Genomic DNA, 26,639 nt, shown 5'->3' with positions numbered 1-26,639 from the left:
ACCAGTCTCTGCCACCCACTCCAATTTATCACCCAAGTGCACCCCTGCTTCTAACATCTGAGTTTTTTCTAATAATCAAATTATTACAACAATGATAATCAACATATATACACTACTCTATCACTTGCTTTTTTCAATAAATATACATCATGGATACCCTTTATACAGCATATAAACATATAGATTTAAATAATTCTTTTTAATAGCTACATAATATTTCTTGGTGCAGGCACACCATTATTTATTCAACTATTCTCCTCTATGAGAGGCAGTCATCCTGTTTCCGTTTTTGCCACTATAATGTTGCAGTGAAGATCTTTATACATGTATCTTTACTATCAATACTTTTATTTCTTCATTTTAGAGAGAGAGAGAGCACGGGGAGGGGCAGAGGAAGGAGAGGGGGAGAGAGGCAGAGGGAGAATCCCAAACAGGTTCCATGCACAGCGTTGGTCAGTGTAGAGCCCAACTTGCGGCTCGATCCTATGACCCTGGGATTATGACCTGAGCTGAAATCTAGTCTCAAACAACTGAGCCACCCAAGTGCCCAGACTTTTATTTCTGAAGCAAAGGTTCCCATACGTGGGAGTGCTGGCATCAAAAGATGCGTCTGTCGTGTTACTATACGTTGCCAAATGCTTTGTCAAAAGTTTTTAACAATTCACATTCCCACCAGCAAACTTCCCAACGATAGCATGTCAGTCTGATGGGTTAAAAAGAGGAACTGGTCTTTATTTGCATTTCCACTCAAAAACAATCAACTGAATGTCCAAATCTGCAAGTCACCTGCTCACATCCTATATTTTTCTATTGCATCATTATCTTCTCTTTATCAATGCGCAGATACTCTCTACAGATTGACCCTTTCTCTTCTATGTGTGGTCAATATTTTCTTTGAATCTAGAGTTTAGCTCTTGATTTTTTTGTTAATGGTGTCTTCTACCATATAGGAATTTATAATTTTTATTTAACAAATTTTTTTATGGGATTTGGGTTATCAATTTTTTTAAAAGTGTAACCCATGTTACTCTATATTTTCTCCCCATTTTATTGTTTTATTTTACATTTTAGATCTTTAATACATATGGAATTCATTTTAACTTGCTAAAGTTGGATTAAGATCATGCCTAAGTAAATAAATAAGGAGCAAAGAATCATGCTAAGTAGATGTCAGAATACCTTAAGACAAAAATTTGTAAAATGTCATTAAACAATGAAAACCTAATATTAAATATTTACGACCTAAACAAAACAACCATGGCATAAAAGAAAACCATGGCATAAGTGAAAACTATCAGGAATCTACGTGGAAATAAAGGAAATATAACAAAATGAAGATCTAAAAAATGGAATCATGAAGAATTCAAGTTGAAAAAGACTTAGAGAACATGTAATTCAAACTCTTCACTGTTTAGGCTAGGAAAGTGAAGTACAATCTGGAGTGGAAATCAAGTCTTCCAACTATTAGTCCAATGAGGAGAAATAATAAACCAGCTTTTATAAGTAATGCATAATGAAAAATCAAAAAGCCAAAAATCAAAAGCAGACTTGTAGGCTACAAAGAGTTTACATTCTCAGAAAACCAAAATATATTATTAAATTCCTAATTATGATTCCAACAGATTCTGCAGGCCTGTGGCCCAAGTTATTTAGTGAACAGGTAAGAATCTTTATAAAGGTAAAGCCAGAGGCCTGGGGCAAAGACAAATGCAATACTCATTATTAGTCAGCTTAATAAAAACAAATTGAATTGTGCATGAAAAAGACCACTTAGGGCTATCAAGGTACACTAAAAATTGTATGAAAAAATAAAAATAAATAAAAATAAAAATTGTATTAAAGTAGAACATATGAAAACTGAGAACTAATAGAAGACCTACTAAAACGTATACAAAGACAAACATTAAAGAGCTAATATTTCTTGGTAGGGGGTTAGTAAATTCTGTATTTACTTCTGTAAAGAAAATAACAATGTAAGGTTTAGAGGGTTTCTCTCATAAACATAAAAGTGTAAAATAAAAAGCCACTGTTAGAAAATTATTCATAATGACAGTATGAGTCAGAAGAGTAGTTACTCTGGAGGAGAGGGTAGGATTTAGACTATTAGACTATTTAGACTATTTTAGACTATCTAAAAATGTAGGATTTTTAGAGGAGAGGGAAGGATTATGGAGTACTTGAAAACGTTCTGTAACTTGATCTAGGTGGTAGTTAACATGGATAAAAATTCACCCAGCTGTACGCTTAGCAGTAGTGCATTTTACCATTACACTTAATGAAATCTTAGAGTCGTTTCCCTTCAAAACAGAAACAAGAAAATGACTTCCTTTCAGCACTGTTTCAACAGAATCTCAAAAATGGTAGTGACTGATATTTGAAAGAAAAAAAAAAAAAAAACCTTTCCTTTTTATTGGCTCCCCACTGCCTAATGTCTACTCTATTTAGCTCCAACCTACCTTTTAGTCTTCATCACCCTATTCCTTGCAACAAATACCCTATACTCAAAAGGAACTATTTCCTCTTCCAAAAAACTCATGCAATTTTTCCTCTTTGGGCCAAATTTGGCTCAAATTTCCCTATGTCTGCCAAAATCTTACCACCTTCCAATGGCACTTCCTCTTGGGAATCTTCCCTGATCCACTCCCACAGAGGAAATAATTCCTTTTTCTTCTCCTCTCCCTTTCCACAATGTTAATATAGTACTTAGTTAGTACTTGTGTACCGTCTCCTCTCACTGAACTATGAATTGCAGGAAGTCAAGGGATACACACCTGAAATAGTGTACAGCAAAGAGTAGATACTCAAGAAATACTGATTTAAATAACTATGTGGGACTGGAAAAATCCAAAAATTAAAGTATACAATTTTGCTCAACAAGATAAACTTAAAGAAGTGACCAGAATGAAAAAAACACATAAAACTAAAATAATTAAAACAAAAATGCTTTACACATGCTTATATTTGCATAGAAAACTTTAGAAGAATTTGTAAGAAACCTAAGAGTAGTTGTGTCAGAAAAGGGAGGCTGTGTAATCTTTTCTGCTATCTAAATTTCTTTGCCAAGTCAGGTATTTAAAAACACTTAAGGGGGACCTGGTAACTCAGTCAGTTAAGCGTCCAACTCTTGATTTCAGCTCATCATGATCTCACAGTTCATGAGTTCAAGCCCCGCATCAAGCTCTGCTTGATAGAGCCTGCTTGAAATTCTCTCTCTCCCCTCTCTCTATGCCCCTACCCCACTTGCTCTCTCAAAATAAATAAACTTAAAAAAAATTTTTTAAGTACTTAAAAATGATCATTACAAAGACTATGAAATGGCATGGAAAATGCCATGTCAACATTAGATATTTTTAAAAAGGAAATCACAGAATGACAAATAAAAAAATATATCTGTAGCTATACAAGGACTAAAAGAAAATGTGAAAAAAGGGGAAAAAGGGGAAACATGTAAAGAACTGGCTTAAATACATTCTGATTACTTTTACTTGTAATTTTTCTGGGTTAATTTTCTCTTAACATTTGTCAAATATGTGGTATGAATCACAGACACTAGACTATTGTTTATAGATAAGGGGAAAAAAAAGACTACACTAAGGGGGGAAAAATGCCACAGGTGGCTTGAGCTTGCTTTGTAGTTGATTTAATTACTCGTTATTTTTTAAATAAACTTCATCAAAGTTTTATTTAAACCCTTTTATCAGTGATATTTTTGCTACCACTTTCCTGTAGTAAAAAGTGGTAAGGGAGCAATATCGAGCACTAGAAACTTCACTGATTTTAAGTATGGAAATTCGTTTTGTAAATAAATATAGCCTCTGCACTCAAAATATTAAAGCTCTTTTTTTTTTTTGTTTAAGTGTTTTGAGATAGTCCCTAAAGGCTGATCCCTTCTCAGGTTTTAGGTCTCAGCTCAAATATCACCTACTCAGAGAAAACCTTTCCTGATCCATCTATCCAAAGTAGCCCCCTCTCTCTATATATATCACAAACTGAAATAATGTTTATTCTTTGTTTACAGATTTATTTTCTATTATTTTCCACTTGAATGCAAGCTTCAAGAAGGCTGGGAACTTGTCTGCCTTCTATTGCTGTATTTCCACAGGAATTCAGTAATATTTATTGAGTAAATGGGGACTTTAGGTAGCAAAAAATGGAGAAAATTATAAAGCTGATCTACTGTTTACTTTTAACAAACATTTCCATTTTTCTAGGGCCTGTTCCAAATTTAAAGCTCTAGAAGAAAAACGGGTGGACCCACCTTTAGGAAGCTTATCAAGATGCTCACATTAGGCAGTAGTGAGAAGTGCCATTTTGGAAGGATAAATCAAATGCTACAGAAATATAAGAGGCTGGGTTAAAATAAGAAGTCACTATGGTGATAGTAGCCCCATTTAAGCCAAAACTTGAAGGCTAGCTAGAGTTTGGATAGGTGAAGAACAGGCATAAGGTGAGCATTCTAGACAGGAATTGGCATACGGATGTAGAGGCAGAAGATTTCAATAAGAGTGACTAGTTGAACATCAAGATCACACAAGGGAAAGGTAGATAACAAGGTAGGTTACTGTCAGGTTGTAAGTCTTCAAAAGCAGTCTAAGCATCTGAAATTATCTCTACACAACTGGAGGGGTCTCTCTCTGCAGGTCTTCAAACAGTTGAGCATGGTCTCAGCACAGCACTGTTACAGGAAAATTATTCTGGCAGCGACTGGCCAGATGGACTGGAGTGAGAAAGAATAGGTGCTTGGAGGCTTAGTTAGGAGGTTACTTCAACAAAGTGGGCATCAGGCTCTGAACTAAGGTTTAAACATTACAGAAAGTCATAGACACATGACATGTTAACTCTGCAGTCAGAAAGATCTAGGTGTGGGGAAAAAAAAAGAAGAAAGATCTGGGTGTGGAATACTAAGTCTATATTTAATACCTCTATCAGTTTTCTAAAAAATAGCTTTATTAAGATATAATTTGCATAGCATATAATTAACCCAAAGCGTACAATTAAATAAATGGTTTTCAGTATATTCAGAGTTGTGTATCTATCATAATAATCAACTTAGAATATTTTCACTCCTCCAAAAGGAAACCATCTCCTTAGCCATTATCCCTGAATCTCCCCACCCCCTACACCTTCCAACATACCCAACTCCTCATCTACTTTTTGTCCCTATATATTGTCAATTCTGGATATTTAATGTAAATGGACTCACACAGTGGTTATTTGTGAATGGCTTATTTCATGTGGCACAACTTTTTCAAGGTTCATCAATACTGTAGCATGTATCAGTACTTCATTCCTTTTTATTGCCTGATATTCCATTTTTGGGATATACCACTTGTTATTTACCTATTCATCAATCTGTGGATATTTGGGTTGTTTGATTTTTTGGCTATTATGATGAATACAGCTATGATAACAGATGTATCAGTTTTAATGTCTATGAAATAAAGATAATAATTCTTATCAAGTTTTAAAAGATGTAAAGAATAATGCCTGGCACAGAATAAATGTTCAAGAAATATTAGTTTCCTTGTCCCTACATTTTAGGTAAACTGAAGATTAAGTAATTTATCTTTCTACCACGACTCAACTGTACTATCTTCAACCTAGCAAAACCTTTCCCCAGTCAAATGTATGCTTCTCCTGCCTCTTAGGATATTCCTTCATCATTTCTTACAGACTCTGTCATCTTTTGCTAACAGAACTCACAGTCCCCCTTCTTTCTCTCTTTCGACTCCCTAAATGCTGAATGAACGTCATCTTGTGTTTTGCTCATGTTTCTATTTATACAAAGATTCAAAGAACTATTTTTTAACCTCAACATTGCTTTCCTTCCCTTCACTCTTCTGTCTTATCTTACACTCCATCTGACATCCTGGTGCTGCTTCAAGTTAATAGCGCTAGATGGAAATTTTCTTATCTCTAAAATCTCCCTCTTGCCCAGTTTCCATGCTATCAAAACTGATGTTACTATCATTAGCCTTTTTTTTCCTCATAAATACTTATGTTAAGGACCATGTACATCTTGCAAACTATTTACACAATGCAATTCACTACCCATTTTCAAAGAAATGTACTTTAAGTACGACTGTGATTTAAAAATATTACCAAATCTTACAGGGCACCTGGGTGGCTCAGTTAAGTGTCCAACTTTGGCTCACGTCCCGATTTCAGGGTTCATGGGTTCCATCCTTGCGTGGGGCTCTGTGCTGACAGCTCAGAGCCTAGAGCCTACTTGGGGTTCTGTGTCTCTCTCTCTCTCTGCCCCTCCCCTGCTTGCACTTTTTCTCTCTTTCAAAAATAAACATATATATGTAACAAAAATCTTACCAAATCTTAAAACTCACCCATGCAAACCTTAAAAAACAGAATGCCAACCTTATAATTATCAAATTTTTAAAAAGAAGTCTCATAACCTTTTCCCCCCTTTTATTTATACACTCGTTCTAGTACGTTCAGCACTATGACAGTTACTGATGTGGAGTTCTAATCTTGCACGAGGAACTGTATCTCCCAAAATTTTGTTGACTCAGTCACTTCTTCCTTTGCTCAACAAGCCGGAGTCAGAGATACTAATTAGATGTCACTCCCTTTCCACTACTAGACCATAATTACTTTCAACCCAGCTGCCAAACAATGATGGTTCTTCCGGTTTGGTGGTTTCATTCCTTCTCTAACCTAGCTGACCTAAGTTTGGAGCGATTTTTATGAAAGTCGTAAGTGACATGGCAGAAGAGCAGAATATCAACCAACAAGCAGTAGTACAGCCCTAACAGCAGTGAGTGGCCCTCAGAGTATAGACAGAGATGTGAAGGTGCAGCTTTTGCCCTGAGATTTAATCATCCAAATGGCTCCTTCTCATGAACTCTTTAGAAAAGTGAGCTCCTCTAGAAACACAGGAAGAAGGATCTGTTCAACAGTCAGCGTTTGTTTTTGTTTTGTTTTTTTCTTCTATTAGAAGACATTGAAAAGTGTAGTTCCAGAACCCTGCTTGGTACTAAAATGAAGAAACATAGCAAGCAGTCTTTGGAAACAAGTGTGAGGAGAAGGGGAGGAGCGGGTTACAGAAACACAGTGCCCAGACCGTACTGGGTGCAGAGACATCACCGACTGGTGGGGCTCCCGGGAGGGAACCAAGGAGCGTCGAGAGCAACGCCGAGGATAGTCACAAGGGCCGAGGGAGAAAAATCCGGGCTGGGGGCCGCTCACCCAGGGCGGGGCCTCGGGGCCAGAGCCGGGCCGAGGCGACGGGGTGCCAGACGACAGCTAGAAGGCCACACACTCCCGCACCCTGCCCATCCCTGAGGCTAGCAGGAAATAGGGTTAGGAAGGCGAGCACGAAAAAGTCCTAACAGGGACCTGGGTCCCAAAGCAACAAGTGCCCGCGGCGGCTTCCCAAGAGACTGTTGGTCTGGGGCAGGATAGCAAGGCACGACGCGGCGGCCTCCTGGCCTTCCCTCTCTCAGCCCCTGCCCCACCGCACTCACTCTGCCACACCACGCTCTTCAGCCCCCGCTCCGTCACCGGCGGCGCCATCTTCCCAACACTGCGGAGGAGCAGCCGCCGCCTCCCGCTGGCACCCTACTTTAGGAGAAAGAAGCTCGGAGTGGCCCCGCCCCCACTCACGGACCGCGCCCTCCGGTAACGTCACGCGCGACCGCCAGGGGATTCCCGCCCACGCCTGGACGGAGGCTGCGCAGTGCGGGTGGAATCTGTGTGGGCAGTCGTGCGCCCCCTAGCGGGACTCTCTGTCAGCCGAAGTTCAAGGACCCGTGACGTCAAAAAGCGAAGTCGTGCCTGTGTGTTACGAGTTAACCTGATATAAAAAATTCCGAATGCACGCAGATGGTATTTGAAAAAGGAATGGGTCATTCTTTCGCTTTGCAAAAGAACTCTTCACCTGGCGAAGCCGTTCATAATAGACTCCACTCAGCAGCCCCCTCAACTACTGAATAGAAAATTTACCCATTAAAGTCTATTGTATTCATTTTTCAAGGACATAGTAATTGTGTAGAACTCTGAGGTTCCCTCCAGTGTGCCCCGACCTATGCAGGACTTTCAGGAAACTCAAAGAAGTGAGAGACCCACTTCTGAAGAATTATAAATCTCATTGGAGAACTCAATTCCTGGTATGCTGAAGATAGTCAAAAGTTGGTTGAAAAAGCGAATGCCTTCATGATGATAATATACGTAAATGAACCAATAAAACAGTAATTATTTACTCAACAAGCATAAATTCATGTGCAAAATTGTGTGAGAGAGGACATCAATGCTTTAGGATTTAAAAGAAGGGGTTATTGTTAAAAAGGGATTCACAAAAGAGGTGATTTGAGCTTAGACTTAACAAGTTTAAGCAGTTATTTCCTGAGATGGTGCTTTTGAGGTGAAATCACAGTAATCAATCATGAATGAAATCAGTTTAGTTGCTGAGAGCCCCATCTGTCACTAACCATCATTTACACTGTCAGAAAGTAGACTTTCCCATAGATTTGCAAAGAATCAATGGTCTTAATTCAAGTTGGTCACATAGGAAAGTGGAAATATACTCTTAATGATAATGGCTAATATTTACTGAGTGCTTACTACATACAAGGTATTATGGTAAGTGGATTATAACCCTTAAAGATAAAGAAACTGATAGTGAAATAACTTCCCAAGGATGCTCAGCTTGTGGTATAGTGGGAACTAGGATAAGGCATAAGCTACACAGAAAGCAATAAAGTAGTCTGTGGAACAAGCTGCAGTACTTGCTCTTTAGGAGAGAAAGAGAATGATGAATAAAAGCAGCCATAAAATAGGTTCAAGCACAACATGTGGCATGAATGGTTTTTCCATTCATGGCTTATATGGGAATGGAAGCTGGAGCTCTGGCCTCTTAAACCTACTTTAAATGAACTCAGCTGCTCAGAATTTTAAACAAATGAACGCATTTATTTTCCTCTCCCTTTTCAATTTAAAATCAGGTTCTGCTTAGTATGGCAGGATAGAGCCCCAAGCCATCAGAGAAAGACATGACATTGCCGACTCATCCTTCTAAAATGGAGCTCCTTGCCCTAGACAGTCAAACCAAGACAGAGGAGTGAGGGGGTAAAATTCCTCCATCTCCTACCTTGAGGAGAATGACCCAGTGTCAGAGAATGAAACAGTACAGCCCTTTGGGGCTGGAAGTTTGCCTCGGACCACATGGAGTACAGCTGTGGTTCATGCCCCTGAAGATTCCAAGGTGGGAGTGTGTTATAGGAGAACAAATGTGGTCCTTAGCTGCACAAAGACATGGGTCCACAACCTATAAATCCTGGCTCTGCCTCTCAGTAGCAGTGTGATTGCATTTATGTGTTAACTATGAGTATAATATCTAAAACCTCACAACAGCCCAACAAGATGAAATACTTATTGCCATTTTACAGATGTGAAAACTGAGATTCAGAAGTTAAATAAATCATGCAAGACCTCAGGACAGCTCCAAGACTATTGCCCTTTCTATTGTACCATATTGCGTACCCTCCCTTGCCGCCTTAATTTCACATAACCTCCCTGAGCTATATCTCTACTCTCCTTTACTTTATTTTTTTTTTATTTAAAAAAATTTTTTTTTCAACGTTTATTTATTTTTGGGACAGAGAGAGACAGAGCATGAACGGGGGAGGGTCAGAGAGAGAGGGAGACACAGAATCGGAAACAGGCTCCAGGCTCTGAGCCATCAGCCCAGAGCCCGACGCGGGGCTCGAACTCACGGACCGCGAGATCGTGACCTGGCTGAAGTCGGACGCTTAACCGACTGCAGCCACCCAGGCGCCCCCTCCTTTACTTTATTTGCCTAAACAAATTGAACAGGGAATTTGAATTCCCTGAACATGACATGGCAGAATTACAGGTAAAATCCAACAACACTGATCAGAGGCAAAAAATTTGCTTTGCAGGAAAAAAACAAAACAAAACAAAAAAACCACCAGAACCCAAAAAGCAGAAAAACAGCCAGAATAACCAAGGGCTGAATTAGGGTGGATCATTCACCCAACATCTTATTCTCAGGTCTTCTTTATCAATAACTGATGACTTAATCATGATAATCCAGAGAAATATTCTCCATAAAAATATCATGAAAAAAAAAATCATGGACTTTTACTTGGTGCCCTGAGAATTTGTGTTTCAACTGGGTAGCTATGTAAACATGAGTGAGTTACTTGATCTTTCTGAGTCTCATTTTCCTTATCTGTATGAAAGAATATTATCTAGCTCATGGAGTTGTTCTGAGAACGAAATAAGTATGTGGAAAGCACCTAGAAGCACATGATATGTGCCACATCCATGTTTTGGTTTTATGTTCACCAGTGTGGACCCCATTATCTTCTGTGGAATTCTGACTGAAGCACCTCAGCCTCAGATGCCTAGTTAAAATAGATGATGGGGCGCCTGGGTGGCTCAGTCAGTTAAGTGTCCGATATCTGCTCAGGTCATGATCTCATGGTTCATGAGTTTGAGTCCCGTATCTAGGCTGTCAGTGCAGAGCCTTCTTGGGATTCTCTCTCTCCCTCTCTTTCTTCCCCTTCCTCACTCTCTCTCTCTGTCTCTGTCTCTCTCTCAAAATAAATAAACTTAAAAAATAGATAAATAAAATAGTTGATAGATAACCATTTCATTTTCTGTGTCCTGGTATTCATAAGGTATAGGTATATAGGATGCAGTTCCCTGGTGTCCTAAAATCAGGGATTCTGACCTTTGTTTGGCCTTGGCCTTTGGCTCTTTGGCCATGTCCAATCAGCCATGGACACAACTCTACTCAGAACACCCTGCTGGCAACTGGGATCAACACACAGTCTCACATGGGCCCTGGACCACAGCTCAGAATGTTGCCCCAGTTCATGGTGCCCTCATAGGGCATGGAACCACTCTGAACCTCATGGACCCTTCTAGATCTTCTCACCAAATCTTTCCTCACATGCCACATCCCTCTATCTTGTGTTAAATTAAACAAGAAATCTATTAAAGCAAGGTGGTTCTAATGCCTTAACATCCTGTATAAGCAAACCAAAACCTAAGCCTGTAAGCATCTCAAGATTAAGAAATCAAAGTCTAAGGACAACCAAACAGCCAATTAGGCTTTCCCAAATACAGAAACCACTTAAGCTATAGCCAATTAAACAATACGCTTGATATGCTCCTGTCTCTTCTCTATGAAAGTCTTTTCTTGAGATCCTGTCCGTGGAGTACTCCTAACTACTTCTGTTCTGGTGGTGCTGAATTAGAATCAGGTTCTGATAAAACTCTCAAATTTATTAGTATGCCTCAGTTTATCTTTTGACACTTCTCAGACTCTCATCACTGAAATTTTGCTTCAAGGAAGAGCACACCACTGCAAACCTGTTAAGTTTCCCAAACCTGGCCACGTGTTACTTGGTGAGTTTGTTGAAGATATAGATTCCCAAGCCTGGTCCTAGACATACTGAATGAGAATCTCCAGGGGTGATATCTGGGAATCTTTATTAAGCAATGAGTTCTCCCAGTGATGTGGATGGCTCCTGTTCATATACTGGTGTTTAAGAACAAAAGTAAGAGGCACCTGGGTGGCTCAGTTGGTTGGGCATCTTTTTTTTTTTTTTAAGGTTTATTCATTTTTGAGAGAGAGGGAGAGACAGAGCACGAGTGGCGGAGGGGCAGAGAGAGAGGGAGACACAGAATTGGAGGTAGGCTCCAGGCTTTGAGCTGTCAGCACAGAGCCCAATGCAGGGCTCGAACTCACGAACCATGAGATCGTGACCTGAGCAGAAGTTGGATGCTTAACTGACTGAGCCACCCAGGTGCCCCATGGGCGTCTGACTCTTGATTTCAGCCCAGGTCATGGTCTCAAGGTTCGTGGGTTTGAGTACCTCATGGAGCCGCACATCGGGTTCTGTGCTGACAGTGTGGAGCCTACTTGGGATTCTCTTTCTCTCTCTCTCTCTCTCTCTCTCTGCCCCTCTGCTGCATGCTTTCTCTCTCTCTCTCAAAGTAAATAAAACTTTTTAAAAATAACAAAAGGGAATTGTTATTTTTTAAGAAAAGTGAATTAGGAACACCTGGGTGGCTCAATCAGTCGAGTGTCCAACTCTGGCTCAGATCATGATCTCACAGCTCGTGAGTTTGAGCCCTGTGTTGGGCTCTGTGCTGACATCTCAGAGCCTGGAGCCTGCTTCGGACTCTGTGTCTCCCTCTCTCTCTGCCTCTCCCCTGCTCACGTTCTGTCTGTCTCTCTGTCAAGAATAAATAAGCATTAAAAATTTTTTTTTAAAAAAAGAACAAAAGTGAATTAAACTCAGTTCTCCTCTCTGGTGCTCTTTGATGCAGCAAACTCCATTTTTTGAGACCTGTGTCTTGCCTCCTTTTCAAGAGCAGATGCCCTGGGGAGTATCTCTTATCAGTGTCACATTATGTATCTCCCATCAGTCTTACATGGAAAGGGAAAGGAGGCATAGAAAAAAAAAAGTTCCTTCCCCACTCCCCCCCCCCCCCCAGCTTACCTCAAGCCTTAACTCTATGCCCCACTTCCCTTTGGGCAGAGTTTTACGGTTGTACCTAACTACAGACATTCTTGGCTCCATGGCTATGCTTTTGGGGAGTAGCACTATGGTCATGTGTGTTATGCAATCCCACTCACACTATTTTTTAATAATGTTATTGACATTCAAAGGACAAACATTTTTCTAGGTATGACAAATTTATATTATATATCATTGTCTTTCCTCTCCAAAGGTGAAAATAGCACAGTGTGAGTGGGGGATACCACCAGCAAGATCGATGGTCCTCCCCGAAAAAGATGCATGGATGTCAGTCTGCCACAGTGTAAGGCTTTGCCTTGGCCATTCCTCCATCGAAGTCTTTGCTCACTCAAAACCATGACTGCAATCCTCCTAGCAACAGGCTGACAGTTTGGCTTTCCCAGATGCTTGCGCAGAGGTAACATCACATGATGCTTTGTCTCGGCGAACACTACCAGCAACTTGGCTTCTTCTGAACTTTAGATGAGGGTGTTTGTTACTACAGGTTGCCCTGGCAGCTGTTGCTCTCCAAACTATGCCAAGGTCCTGCTGGGGGTCTGTCTTGAGATGAGCAGTGTCTCTGTGTGGTGGCTTGATTTCAAGCTCTCCAAGTGAACATTTGCAGCCTTTGAACGGAGAGAGGGATGCTTGGCAAGGGTGTCTGTGAACTACCTGTAAAGTGGATGTGTTGAAGTCTGTGTGGTGTCTGGATGTGAAATTTCAGAAAGAGTTCCTTCTCAGCAGACCTTTCACGTTTCCAGAACTTTCCCAGCGTGCTAGCTCACTCTGGCAGCCTTCCAGAGGACTTTCTGGATTCATTTCTCAACTGAGTCCTCTCCACATCAGAGCTTGAACTCCTGCACAGGTGAGGACACACCTGACCTTGCTTGCCTTCAGGAAGTGGAGTCTGAGTTGCAGTCTAAAGGCCAAAAGAGCTTATCCTACCCTAGAGGTATTTTGTATTGTAATAGAGCTTTTCCACCTCTAATCGCACTAACAATCGAGTCAACTCTGCAAAAGATACGGGAAGAATTTTTTTGAACAAAGCCAAAAAAATTTTGCCTTGGAATCATACCATTTCAATTGAAGTTACTCACTAGGTCCAGCCTCTGTTTTTGTCTGTGGCTCAGTGTGTTATTCTGCATTTCTTTTCCCTCGGTAAATCACTGAAAGGGCAAGGAAGGGAAGAAGCCACAAGATACATTAAATATGCAGACATTTTCTTAAATTAAAAAGCCCTCAAATATCTCTGAAATCTAGCTTAGTCTTCTGACTTGAAAGGCTGTTTTCGTAACACTTCACAGCAAGTAAACCGGAAATTAAGACGGTCTGAACTGTTCAAAGGTCAAGAAGAAACGAACCAGCAGGTTCTAACTAACCAGGTTGCTTCAGGAAATGAACCTGCCCAGGGTCTCTTGGAGTTCAGACTCCTGACTCAGGACAAAGAATTTTCCACTTCCCCCTCTACCCCAGGCCAATTTGCTGGGCTCTCAGACAGCTACCTAATCTTATTGATTCGGGGGTCTGTGTAGGGACAACATAATAAATCTGTTTAACTGCTGAGGGAGTTTCCAGGAGGAAAATTCCCCCCAAAGAGTGAGTGACAAGGAAGCAGGTTGGATGCTGAGGACAAACAATGCCTCCATGGAGGGATGTCAAACTACTTCCTATTAGAGCCCCCTTGCCCCAGGTGGTTTTCCCTCTTACCTTCCAACCTGCATCACATTTCAAGCATCAGAATGGCTGCTTTGAATTAGAGCTGTGGTTCTCAAACTTGAGTGTGCATCAGAATCACTCAGAGGGCTTGTTAAAACAAAGATTGCCGGGCCCCAACCCTGGAATTTCTGACTCATCACTCATTAGGTCTATGGTGGAGCCCCACAAATTGCATTTCTAAGAAGTTCCCAGATGTTGCTCATGCTATTGGCCCTGGGACCATACTCTGAGAATGAATCAATTAGGGTATTATGAGGATTGAGGTTACAACACAAATATCTTACAAGAAGCACATTAAAATGTTAATAACTGGCACATAATATAATACAGCATGATATGAGCTTGAACTGATCTTGAATTAGTAATAACTACCTTTTAGGGACGCCTGGGTGGCTCAGTTGAGTGTCTGACTCCTGATTTCTGCTCAGGTCACAATCTCACAGTTCATGAGTTCAGAGCCCCGTGTTGGGCTCTGCACACGCAGTGCTGAGCCTGCTTGGGATCCTCTCTCTCTCGCTCTCTCTCTTTCTGCCACTCCCCTGCTCACACGTGTGCACACACTCTCTCTCAAAAATATATAAACTTTTAAAAAATTAAAAAAATAACTACCATTTATTAAGTAAGTGCTTACTATGGAACTCTCATTGTGTCCAACAGTTTATATCTTATTTAATCCTTATAACATCTGATGAATTCATTATTCCAATTTTCAGGAAACCTAGGCTGAGGGAGAGTTGAAGCAACTTGCCGAAGGGTAAGTGATAGCGGTGGGATTTGAACCCAGATCTGTCTCTTAAACAATCCATTCATGTTGTTAGAAAACTTCAGGGTAATCCAAGAGCCAAGGAAGACCAAAAGTCTTAGACCAACAAGATTCCCAAGGCTTCCCTTAGTGTATCTGGGAGCCCCATGTCCCCCAGCAACCCAATCTGATTAGTCCTGTGTATAAGGAAGAGAAATGCCAAACCGAGAGACAACAGTAATTCCTCCTTAGATAATAATGAATTCTGTATGATGTAGAGACTCTCAAGTGATCTGCCTTACTCTTATTTTTGAGAGTGCTTCAGGATCTACTTGAAGAGAGTGTCAGATTTCAGGCTCAAGCCTGAACCTCACTAAGGAAGGAGAAGTGAAAACCTGGGGCAGCCCAGAGGGACAGAGGAAGAGGAGAGGGAGAGTATTGACCAGAGCACTACTGCTCAAATTCCAGAGTATCAGAATCACCTGAGAAACTGATAGACCTGCAGAGGCCCAGACCCTATCCCACCTCAACAGGCCTAGACATCTACATTTTTTTAAAGTAATCTCTACTCCCAAGGTGGGGCTCAAACTCACAACCCTGAGGTCAAGTCACATGCTCTACTGACTAAGCCAGCTAGGCACCCCCGAGACTACATTTTGAACAAGATTTCTGGTGATGCTGATGAGTAGCAAAGTCTAAGCATGATGGTTTTCAAGCATTTTTTTAAAGAGCCATTGCAACTCTTTCTTTAACAAAATGTTAGGAAAGGCCAGTATTATAACATACCACTCCTCTCCTCCGAGAGGCCCCCAAGTCCCTTCTACCACCCCTCTGGGTCTCAGGGAAACACTGGTTAAATACTGCCATAATACTGAATATAGGATCCAAAAATGCAGATCCAGGCCTGTGTACATTTCACTGAAGACCAGGGCTCATGGTCATGAGGACTCAGCACAGAGGCTCAGCACAGAGCCTGACACGGGGCTCAGTTTCAAAATGGTGAAATCATGATCTGAGCCGAAATCAAGAGTCAGACGTTTAACTGAGCCATCCAGGTGCCCACTCACAGTTTGTTTTTAATAAGTCAGGCAGGTTTCCCTATAGTTGCTGGAGACAGAACACTTTTAAAAATTAATAGGGATTGTGCTTATTTCAGATCTGCAGGTGGGACAAGAATTGGAAAGCATGCGTCCTGCTGTGCTCAGAGAGGCATTGGACCTGGAGAACAGGCAGTGGAGAGAGACTCTAGACCCAATCCCTGTCGATGGAAGGAAGTGTTGGATGGGGAGCTGGCCCAGTCTGGGAGGCTTTCCTGTGGTGTTTACCGATGGGAAGGTTTCATTTCCACTCATACCCTCTAAAGTCAGCCATGTCTGAATGGGCATGTGACTCTGTGTGTGTGTGTGTGTGTGTGTGTGTGTGTGTGTGTGTGTATGTCCTATCTGTAGTTTGGGGTTGATAATACTCCCTGGGGTTTTTCTCAAAGCCCCAAACCAAGCAGGCCCCTGGAAGATGTGGCAAGGATTCCTTTAAAGCAGCACATGCTACTCACTGGGCCAGCACACACAGCTCTGTGGTCATGCCCTGCCCAAGAGTAGCCTCCATGTGGGACCTAGAATAGCCCAGGGGAGGTCAGTTCTGAGCATAGCCAAGGAGGTAGTGAGAGTATCCTTACTCCAACTCCCCCTTCAGCACCCTCTTTTCCTCCACTGGCATAGCCACCCATGTAAATGCAAAGCAGACATCCTTGCTCTTTGCAGGCTGTTAACAGTTTCCCTCTAACACCTGGCTACTAGGTGGTCCGACCTGCAGCATCAATGTCACCGGCATCACCTGGACCTTGTTAGAAGTGCAAAGTCTCTGATCCTCCCACACCTACCAAATCAGAATCTGGTTTTAACAAGACCCTGGGTGATTTGCATGCACAATAAAGTCTGAGAAGGCCTGCTCTAAAGCTGCAGTTCTCAGGCTTGGCTACGCTGTAGGATCACCTAAGGAGCTTTGAAAAATCCTGATGCCCAGACTTACCCCAGACCAATTAAATCAGACTTTCTGGGGATAAAGCCCAGGCGTCAGTTACTTTTAAGCTCTCCAGAAGATGACTCAACGTATAGCAGGGCTGGGAACCAGTCTCTGAAATGAAGGAGGAAGCGGCAGCCTCTCTGACACGTATTTACATTTTCCCGTGGGATCCTGGGAGACTGAAAAGACTTCCGAATGCAAAGGAATTCATTTCAACTGGTGGAATCTGAGGGGAGGCATTCTAATAGGGGGAAACGGTTATGGGAGGGGAGGCCAGGAACCACTCACATCACAGAAAGAGTCAGCTTCATTACGTCACCCTAAAGAGCAACAACAAAAATTCTATTTCATCCATGAGAAAAAGGACTTACCCATTCCAAGTGTACTTCCAGAGCAGGTTACTGGAATGAATAACAACAAAAGCATTTATATGTATTAACTGACATATTTAAAATATTAAAGTTACTTTAAAAAAAGATGGTGAAGGTATAGCTTTAAGAATAGTGGAAAAGTGGGGCACCTGGGTGGCTCAGTCGGTTGAGCGGCCAACTTCAGCTTGGGTCATGATCTCACAGTCCGTGAGTTCGAGCCCCGCATCGGGCTCTATGCTGACAGCTCAGAGCCTGGAGCCTGCTTCGGATTCTGTGTCTCCCTCTCTCTCTGGCCCTCCCCCATTTGCACTCTGTCTCTCTCTGTCTTTCAAAAATGAATAAATGTTAAAAAAAAATTAAAAAAAAAAAGAATAGTGGAAAAGTGAATCAAAGAATGAATAAGAACCGGCTTGGGTGATAAGAGGATACAGCTAGCAGTATGACCCTGGACAAGTCACTTTCCTTTTCTGTGCCTTAATTTATCTGTAAAGTGGTAAAGAATAAGAACACTGACCTCATAAGGTGGTTATAGGAATCAATTAAGTTAATAGGACAGTGCCTGGCAATACACTCAATAAATATTGGACATTATTGTCATTTATAATATCGTCCTAATAATCAAAGGAAGGCATCACTGATATTGAAAAAAAGAAACGCAAAAAACAAAAAGAAAGAACTTTCCTCAGAGGCCTGATTTTTACCAGAGAAATGGAGCAAAAGCAGATTCCCTGAGTCTAAACACCCATCATTCCTAATATGGAATGGCTACGGGTTGCGATGGCACCCCGCCAGAGGGTATAGAGTTCTTTTTTAAGTTTATTTATGTATTTTGAGAAAGAGAAAGAGAGCACGAGCAGCGGAGGAACAGAGAGAGATAATCCCAAGTAGGCTCCATGCTGTCAGCACAGAGCAAGACACGAGGGGCAGTCTCACGAACTGTGAACCAAATCAAGAGTCAGATACTCAACCTACCGAGCCACCCAGGCGTTCCGAATCCGAGGGTATTCTGATAACAAGGTCTTCTAGTGGCTGACATACTGGCTGTGGGATCATAGGCAAACACATAAACTCATTCATTTTTTAATTTAAAATATATTGGAGATAGTTATGTGCTATGTGTTGAGAGTCCAGAGATTACTATTTATTAGGGGAAATAACACATTTTCAACTCACAGCTGTATGGCGGGGTAAAGATAAGGGTGATATGGGGCCACAAAAGAGGGAGCACAAAGACTAATCAGCCTCTAAGAATTGGTGAAGACTTGGGTCACCTGGGTGGCTCAGTCAGTTAAGGGTCTGACTTCGGCTCAGGTTATGATCTCACAGTTCATGAGTTCAAGCCCCAAGTCAGGCTCTCTGCTCGCTCTCTTCCTATGCTCGCTCTCTTCCTCAAAAATAAACATTTTTTTAAAAATTGGAGAAGACTTAACAGAGAAGAGGAAATTCCCTTGGCAGAGGTGGAATCCCAGGCAAAGAGAAGAGTACTGCATCAGCTCAGAAGCATGGTACGGCACGGTATATGTGTGTGGTGAGGGCAGGTGTGTGGGAATGATTCCATGCGGCTCTACTAGAGAATAGAGTCCTCTTAGGACAGATATTGTGGAATGAGCCTAGAATTGTGTTGTTCCACACAGCAGGCACCTGTCACATGTAGCTCCTGAGGGCTCCAAATGTGGCTAGTCTGAACTGAGGTATGCTGTATTACATGAACACCAGATTTTGAAGACTTAGTATGAAAAAAATAATGTGAAATTTTTACATTGATTTCATGTTGAAATTATATTTTGGAGATGTTGGATTACTAAAATATATAATTAAATTAATTTTACCTGGGGAGTCTGGGTGGCTCAGTTGGTTAGTGTCTGACTCTTGATTTCAGCTCAGGTCATGATCTCAGGGTTGTGGGATCGAGCCTATGTTGGTCTCTGCACTGATGGCACAGAGCCTGCTTGGGATTCTCGCTCTCTCTCTCTCTCTCTGCCCCGCCCTGCTCAAAATAAATAAATAAACTTAAAAAATTAATTTTACCTATTTGTTTTTAATTTTTTAATGTGGCTACTAGAAAATTTAAATTTTTTCATACATGGCTTGTGTTAAATATCTATTGAACAGTGCAAGTGTAGGAAGACTAACTATGGATGGACTGTGAGCAGCTTTGAATGCCATGCTCTAAGTACTGACTTTTATCCCATGGGGCAATGGAACACTTTTGAGGATTCTGAAGCATAAAGGAAACATAATTGGATCAGTGTCTGGAAATGACAACTCTGATAATAGCATGGAGGCTGGCATGAGCTCCAGAAGACAACACTGGGGCAGTAGTCTTGGGGAGAAGTGGTGAGGGCCTATCATATAGCAGTAGGTGTAGGAGAGAAGAGAAGTTAGATTTAAAAACCATTGTGGGGTGCCTGGCTGGCTCAGTCGGTAGAGCATGTGACCCTTGATTTTGGGGTTGTAAGTTTAAGCTCCATGTTGGGTGTAGAGATTACTCTTCTTAAGTTTTTGAAAAAATGTTTATTTATTTATTTTGATAGAACAGGGGAGGGGCAGAGAGAGGAGAGAATCCCAGGCAGGCTCCATGCTGTCAGCATAGAGGCCAAGGTGGGGCTCGAACTCACAAACTGTGAGATCATGACCTAAGCTGAAATCAAGAGCCAGATGCTCAATGCAATGAGCCATCCAGGCACCCTGGGTGTAGAGATTACTTAAAATGTTTTTTAAAAATATTTTTAAAAACCCCAAAACATCACAAAGTGAATAGGATAGGACTTGGAGACCCCTTAAATATGGAGGGTAAAGGAGAGGCTGAAGCTGACTCCAGGGTTCTTAAAAACATTTTTTTAATGTTTTTATTTTATTTTTGAGAGAGAGAAAGAGACAGAGCACTAGTGGGGGAGGGGCAGAGAAAGAGGGAGACACAGAATCCGAAGCAGGCTCCAGGCTCTGAGCTGTCAGCACAGAGCCCGATGTAGAACTTGAACTCATGGATGGTGAGATCATCACCTGAGTCGAAGTCAGAGGCCCAACGGACTGAGCCACCCAAGCACCTCTGACTGAAGGATTTCTAGCTTGTGTACCTGAAATAAGGATGCAGGGAGGAAGATTAGAAACTGCAGAAGATCAGGAGTTCCCTTTTGCCCTGAGGAGTTGAAATGCCTTGGGGCACCTCCAGGTAGAGGTATCAAGTTTGAATATGAATTTAGAGGTTAGAAGAGTTATAGATAAGAGATTTGAGAGGCTGGAAGCCTCAATTTTCTCATTTATACGTTGGAGCTAATAAAACGTGTTGTTGAATCTACCTTATAGAGTTATTTTGAGCATTCAATGAGATACTGAATGTGAAAACACTTGATAAATTACAAAACAATACAAACATGATGAAACACTGGTATTGAGTCTCTTTTTCCTAAGATCTGTCCCTTCCCATAGGGCAGTACTTTGGGCCAGCTTGTTCTGTGGACAAGATAATGAAAATACAAGGAATCAGAGCATGACAGCCAAGGGCAGCAAGAACAGTATTAAGAAGACCTGGCCTGGTTCTTTCCAGGGGCCATTTGAGCCTTCCTGTTACCTATACATAATTAGAAATTCTTAGATTCTGGTTATCAGTAAAGGTTTCTGAGTCAGTATTTATTCTTCTTCCTGTGATCACCTATAAAGTTCTAGGGCCTTATCTCTTCTCTTAAAATTTAGTTTTTAGAAATATATGAAAAATATATGTCTATGCTCTGGGCAAGGTAGCAGAAGGTGCTGGAAGACAGAACAGGGGAATTGCTAATGTTTTTCTGCCAGCTCTGGTGAGATGGCAGCTGCTGACAGTCATGTTTTGTGACCACAGACTGCCTGCCCACTCATATTTCCAAAGCTAGCTTCTGATTTATAAATTCATTTTTTCCCCTGATTCTCCAACTTCTCGAACCTGTGCAGATAAAGATTCAAGTCTCTTAATTTCCAACATTTCAGGGTGTTTATCATGATCTCTGAGACTATGTTAAAAATCGATTCCCAAATCTCAAAGCAAAAAATCATTTTAAATCTGCTTTACTATTTCAACAGCAAGCATCTGGTCCTTTTTCTGAAAAAGAAAGGGACAGTGAAGGGAGGAGTGTCTCCAAATCATATAATAAGAAAACATCACAGTTGCAAAGAAGCTTGAGATCCCCGTAGCCAGAATCTGCCTGCCGCATCTAGAAATTTCACACCTCTTTGACCTTCCTAACATAGCAAATAAGTGTGATTGCTCTGAGTCTTAACTGACAGATTGAGTTCAGGGTTAGTTTCAAATAAAGCGTTGCAACTTGCTCTACCTGAATAGATTTTTTTTGGACAGAAAGTAAGCTTCAGTCCTGTCTCAGCAACTGGTGAGACCATCACGGTATATACATCCCCACAGGGTATGTCGGTGACATCACAAAAACTGAGGCCAGCTCTTGGGGCACAGGTGAAAACGCCTTTAGAACCGTAGAGGTCAGTGCTATAATTGGTAGAGCCCCTGGAGGCTTGCCAGTAGATTCGGATGCCATTAGGGCTCAGCCTATATAATTTCACTCCCAAAGGGCAGCAGGCACCTGAGGATAAAAACAGACACAAATCACTTATTCCACCATAGATAAACATGGCCTTTATTACAGTGGGGAAACAAGATAAGTAACCTAAATAATATATGATTAGAGCATTATTCGAAGGGGTACTCAAGTTCTTTCTGTGGTGGGCCACATGATTAGAAATCCATGTGTAATGCTGAGGTGAGCCAAGAATTGTTAATGGAGAACAACAGTGAGTTAAAAAGTCCCCACTTGGGGCACCTGGGTGGCTCAGTCAGTTAAGCGTCTGACTTTGGCTCAGGTCATGATCTCACTGTTCCTGGGTTGGAGCCCCGTGTTAGGCTCTGTGCTGACAGATCAGAGCCTGGAGCCTGCTTCAAATTCCGTGTTTCCTTGTCTCTCTGCCCTTCCCCCACTTGCACTCTGTCTCTGTCTCTCAAAAATAAATAAGACATTAAAAAAAATTAAAAAAAAACCCACAAAACTCCCCACTTGGTGGGGCGCCTGGGTGGCTCAGTTGGTTAAGCTTCTGACCTCAGCTCAGGTCATGATCTCACAGTTCATGAGTTCGAGTCCCGCATCGAGCTGTCTGCTGTCAACACAAAGCCCGTTTTGGATCCTCTGTACCCCTTCTCTCTCTGCCCCTCCCCTGCTTGCACTCTCTCTCTCTCTCTCTCTCTCTCTCTCTCTCAAAAATAAACATTACAAAAAATCTCCACTTGGCAGATATGTATTGTATACAAATGTGAGCCAAGTGTATAGAATCCTTGTTAAGATCTTTCATAATGCCCTAGTTCCACAAGATTTTAGTGGGATTGAATTTAAATCATCTGCATTCAGGTTTTTAAAAATTTATTTATTTATTTTGAGAGAGATAGTCAGCACGAGCAGGAGAGGGGCAGAAAAGGAGAGAGAGAATCCCGGGTGGGCTCTGTGCTAACACAGACCCCACAAGGAGCTCCAACTCATGAAGCCAGATCATGACCTGAGCCGAAACCAAGAGTTGGATGCTTAACTGACTGAGCCAGTCAGGTGCCCCATTAACTGCTATCAGCTTTAATTGAAAATACCTATTTTGCTGACCTGAGTAGCATGACACCTGGGGAGTAGTCACTTACACAAGAGTCAAGTGACCAGGCTTTGCTCATCCACACTTTGTCCATGCTAGCTCACTAGGTCCTTCTGTTTTCTTTGCTAGATGCCCTGAGCAGGCTACACACATCAGGTGTCAAGCAGGGCACCGAATGGTGGCTTACTCAGTAATAAGAATTAAAATGTTGTTGTATGATGATTAAAACATTCAGTTATAGATAATCAGGTTCATTTGATTTGTTCTTTCTTTTAAAGAAAGGTTTTTTTACATGTGAAGATAAGCAGTGGGCCATATTCCCAGAACTGGATATCAGGGTAAGAACGCAGGCAGTAAATCTAATGAAAGATAATGGTCCCAAAGAAAGTATGAAACAGCTTACGTATGTGTAGCATGTTATAAATGCTTTCACATTATAATTATTACAATTTCTCTTACCAATGAGGAAACATTAGGGAAGATAAGGCAACGAAGCTTATAAGAACCTTCTTTTTTTTTTTTTTTTTTGAGGGAGAGAGAGAGTGTGTGAGTGAGAGGTGGCGTCAGGGTGGGGAGAGGCAGAGAGAGGGAGAGAGAGAATGTCAAGCAGGCTTGCGTGGAGCCCCACGTGGGGCTCCATCTCATAACCTGAGATCCTGACCTGAGCTAAAACCAAGAGTCGGACGCTTAACAGACTGAGCCTCCCTGGTGCCCCAGAAGCTGTATCTTTAGACTCCTAGTTGAAGACCTTTTCTACTGCCCGTGGGGAGGCAAAATTATATTTTAGCTCTCCCATCCCGTGCCCTGGGGCAGACACGGTGAACTAATGATTGTACTTTCTCATTAAAAAAGCATTTTCAGGAGTTTTCTTTTCTTTTTTCAAAAGCATGCCCCAAACAGCCACTTCAGTGGACTAGATTCACACAAGAGAATCAATCTTATTTGCTAACCCCATACCCACTACCTTCCCCTGCTATTCCCTAATGATTTGCTCTTTGTGAAGAACAAGATACAATACTGTCAGTAGACAGTGCTCTTTCAGCCTGTTGAAATAAGAAACCATTGAAGGAGATGGAGTGGTTTAGAAGAGAGAGGTGATAGCATAATAATAATGAGAAGAAAAGAATTCAAGACAAATAGAATGTGTGACCTAAATGCTTTCTGGAAACTCTGCCAGACTGAGTTACTCTGTGCAGTGGGTAGCTGTGCCGTATAAATCAGTCCTGCCTTCAGAAAAAGTATACCTGAACCATGTTACCAAGGGAATCAATTCATCAACCACCAACAGAAGCCTCTGACGCTTTGAGGTTCTAAGTCAAGAGGAAACTTGTAAACATTTTAGAAAATAATCTGAATTTATAATGCTAGCAGAATGGAGATGCAGGATCTTTTTAAATGAGAAGGATGGGCTTACGTCTGGATTGCTAATAGTCAAAGTCCTGGGGTACCCAGGTGGCTCAGTCAGTTGGGCCCAGCCTCCAACTCTTGATTTCAACTCAGGTCATGATCTCACAGTTCTGTGAGCTTGAGCCCCATGTCGGCTCTGTGCTGGCATCTTGGAGTCTGCTTGGGATCCTCCCTCTCTCTCTCTGCCCCTCCTTTGCTTATGCTCTCTCCGTCTCTCTCAAAAAAATAAAAAAACTTAGGGGTGCCTGGGTGACTCAGTTGGTTGAACATTTAATTCTTGATTTCGGCTCAGGTCATGATCTCACGGTTCGTGGATTTGAGCCTCACATCAGTCTCTGCACTGACAGTGAGGAGCCAGCTTGGGATTCTTTCTCTCTCCCTCTGTCTACCCCTCCCCAGCTCAAGTTCATGCTTTCTCTCAAAATAAATAAATAAATAAACCTTAAAAAATTATGAATAAGTAAGTAAATAAATAAAGAAAGAAACTTAAAAAAAAATAGTCGAAGTCCATATTGATACTCCATAGCTGGAATTTAGAATTCACTTACTAGAGAAATAACTTTGGTAGGTGCAGTCTGCAGTCAACCCAGTGGCACTAATCGCTTTTAATGCCACTGTGTAATTGACGCCACATGTGATACATCCCAGGAGGCACTGGTTTTGATGGGTGAGACACTTAGACTGTCCGGTGTGTGACTCCAGAACTGTCACATAGGTTTGGGCCCCGGTCCCAACAGTCCAGCTCACGTTGATTACTGATTGGGTGACCTGAGTTACTGTCAGACCAGCTGGACAGCACGGCACTTAGGTGGGGAAGAAGAGAAAGAATTGGGGATTTATTTCCACTGAGGGTTATTTGTGGGAAAATGACAGAGAATGGTATTTTGTCTGTATACCATTCAGTATCCTGCATTTCTCAAATCTTTAATTATTAAGCAAAATCTCCTTTTGTTAAGCGCAATCTCATTTCCTCTGATACATCATTTAACGTCAACTCTACGTTGGGGTTGCTTTCCCCAAGAAGGCAGAGCACTAACTGGCTGTGGATAATGTGAGTTTCCTCCCAATGTTTTCAGAATAAGAAAGAAATCCTTTGTTGTTTCCCAACTTTAACAATTCCAGTTGCAAACTTCAAAGCAATGGCTGTATTCACTTCTCACAATGTAACATTTCACAGCCTTTGCAATTAAAAGTATGTTGCCTTTTTCATGCATTTCATAGTACTTAATTGATATAAAAGCTTGCAATATTTTTAGCCACCTAAGAATATCACAGCCAATTCTCAAATTTTCAGAGATTGTTAAACAGGATATAGGATATCTAGAATCTTCCTGAGTATTGGGCATGGTCTCTATTCTGCTGCTTTTTACATTTCAACTTTTATAGTCCAAAGTGCCATCCATTGTATATAAGAGAAAATAATGTCCAAAAGCTTTAAGTAATTTGCTAAATTTCACTCACACACAGTGCTTTGAAGCTGTAACAGCTTTCTTTTATCAAGCTCTTACTGTGTATGCATCAGGCACCATGCTAAGTAAGTGCTTGCAGCATTAACTAACTTAACATTCGCAACCACCCGAGCAATCCATTCTCCCCTTTTACCAGAAAACTGAAATTCAGAAAGCATTTTACACAGAAAGGTTTTAAACGGCTGAGCCAAAGAAAGAAAACATAAGCCAGCTCATTTGGTTACTTGTTCGTTGTTTCGGGAGATTATGTCATGGGGGAATGTGAATTCAAATCAATGTTTTGCAGCGTCAATGTATTCCTCCTTTGATGTCAGCATAGGAATATATTAGAGTCTTTTGATGCTATTTTTACAGAAACTGTGTCCAAACATGGCAAGTTTTATTTTCTAAGACTGGGCTGTTTGAAAGGCCAGAGAGTATAATGTATTTCTATCACAGTTAGGGTCAACGAAATGAGAAAGTTCATGTCATAACGATTTCTAAGGACCACACTGAAGTCAACGTTCAGGATGGAGGCTGCCACCTACCTGTTTCCAGGGGCACACTGAAGCTGGGCAGGCTCCGCCCTGCCTGTGTTTCAGCCACCGCAGTGACGGAGAACACGGAGCCGCAGGGCAAGCTCCCCACCACGCAGGACTCTCCCGTGCTGCTGCACCGATACAGCCCTTTCTCCCCCTGGGCAGTCACCGTGTAAGTGGCATCGTCATTAGTGGATCGCCAGTGCACACGAATCATGGAGAATGCATCCTTTGAAACGTTTTTTATTTCGGGACTGCAAGGAGCTAAGCGA

The 26,639-nt window shown here is 41.7% G+C and overlaps 2 protein-coding genes across 4 annotated transcripts in view; both read right to left on the bottom strand.

Annotated features, from left to right (window-relative positions):
- STXBP3 (syntaxin binding protein 3) overlaps positions 1-7,615 on the bottom strand; it is a 54,525-nt gene extending 46,910 nt beyond the window's left edge. For all 3 annotated transcript variants that reach the window (XM_040471166.1, XM_040471168.1, XM_040471167.1), the window contains exon 1: positions 7,482-7,615. In XM_040471166.1, coding sequence (XP_040327100.1) covers positions 7,482-7,530 — 49 coding nt within the window. In that variant the 5' untranslated portion in view covers positions 7,531-7,615. The remainder of the gene's footprint in view (positions 1-7,481) is intronic.
- Positions 7,616-12,504: 4,889 nt separating this feature from the next.
- FNDC7 (fibronectin type III domain containing 7) overlaps positions 12,505-26,639 on the bottom strand; it is a 29,677-nt gene continuing 15,542 nt past the window's right edge. Inside the window, exons 8-13 of the mRNA XM_040471165.1 lie at positions 26,377-26,631; positions 24,929-25,183; positions 21,668-21,928; positions 17,361-17,390; positions 13,607-13,675; positions 12,505-13,520 (exon numbers count right to left, since the gene is read on the bottom strand). Of these exons, the coding sequence (XP_040327099.1) occupies positions 13,644-13,675; positions 17,361-17,390; positions 21,668-21,928; positions 24,929-25,183; positions 26,377-26,631 (833 nt within the window). The 3' untranslated portion in view covers positions 12,505-13,520; positions 13,607-13,643. The remainder of the gene's footprint in view (positions 13,521-13,606; positions 13,676-17,360; positions 17,391-21,667; positions 21,929-24,928; positions 25,184-26,376; positions 26,632-26,639) is intronic.

The sequence above is a fragment of the Herpailurus yagouaroundi genome, unplaced genomic scaffold (assembly GCF_014898765.1).
Source record: "Herpailurus yagouaroundi ecotype Mexico unplaced genomic scaffold, PumYag 77, whole genome shotgun sequence".
Classification (NCBI taxonomy): Eukaryota; Metazoa; Chordata; class Mammalia; order Carnivora; family Felidae; genus Herpailurus; species Herpailurus yagouaroundi.
Note: the sequence above shows the minus strand (reverse complement) of the source record. Positions and strands in the feature narration are given on the sequence as shown.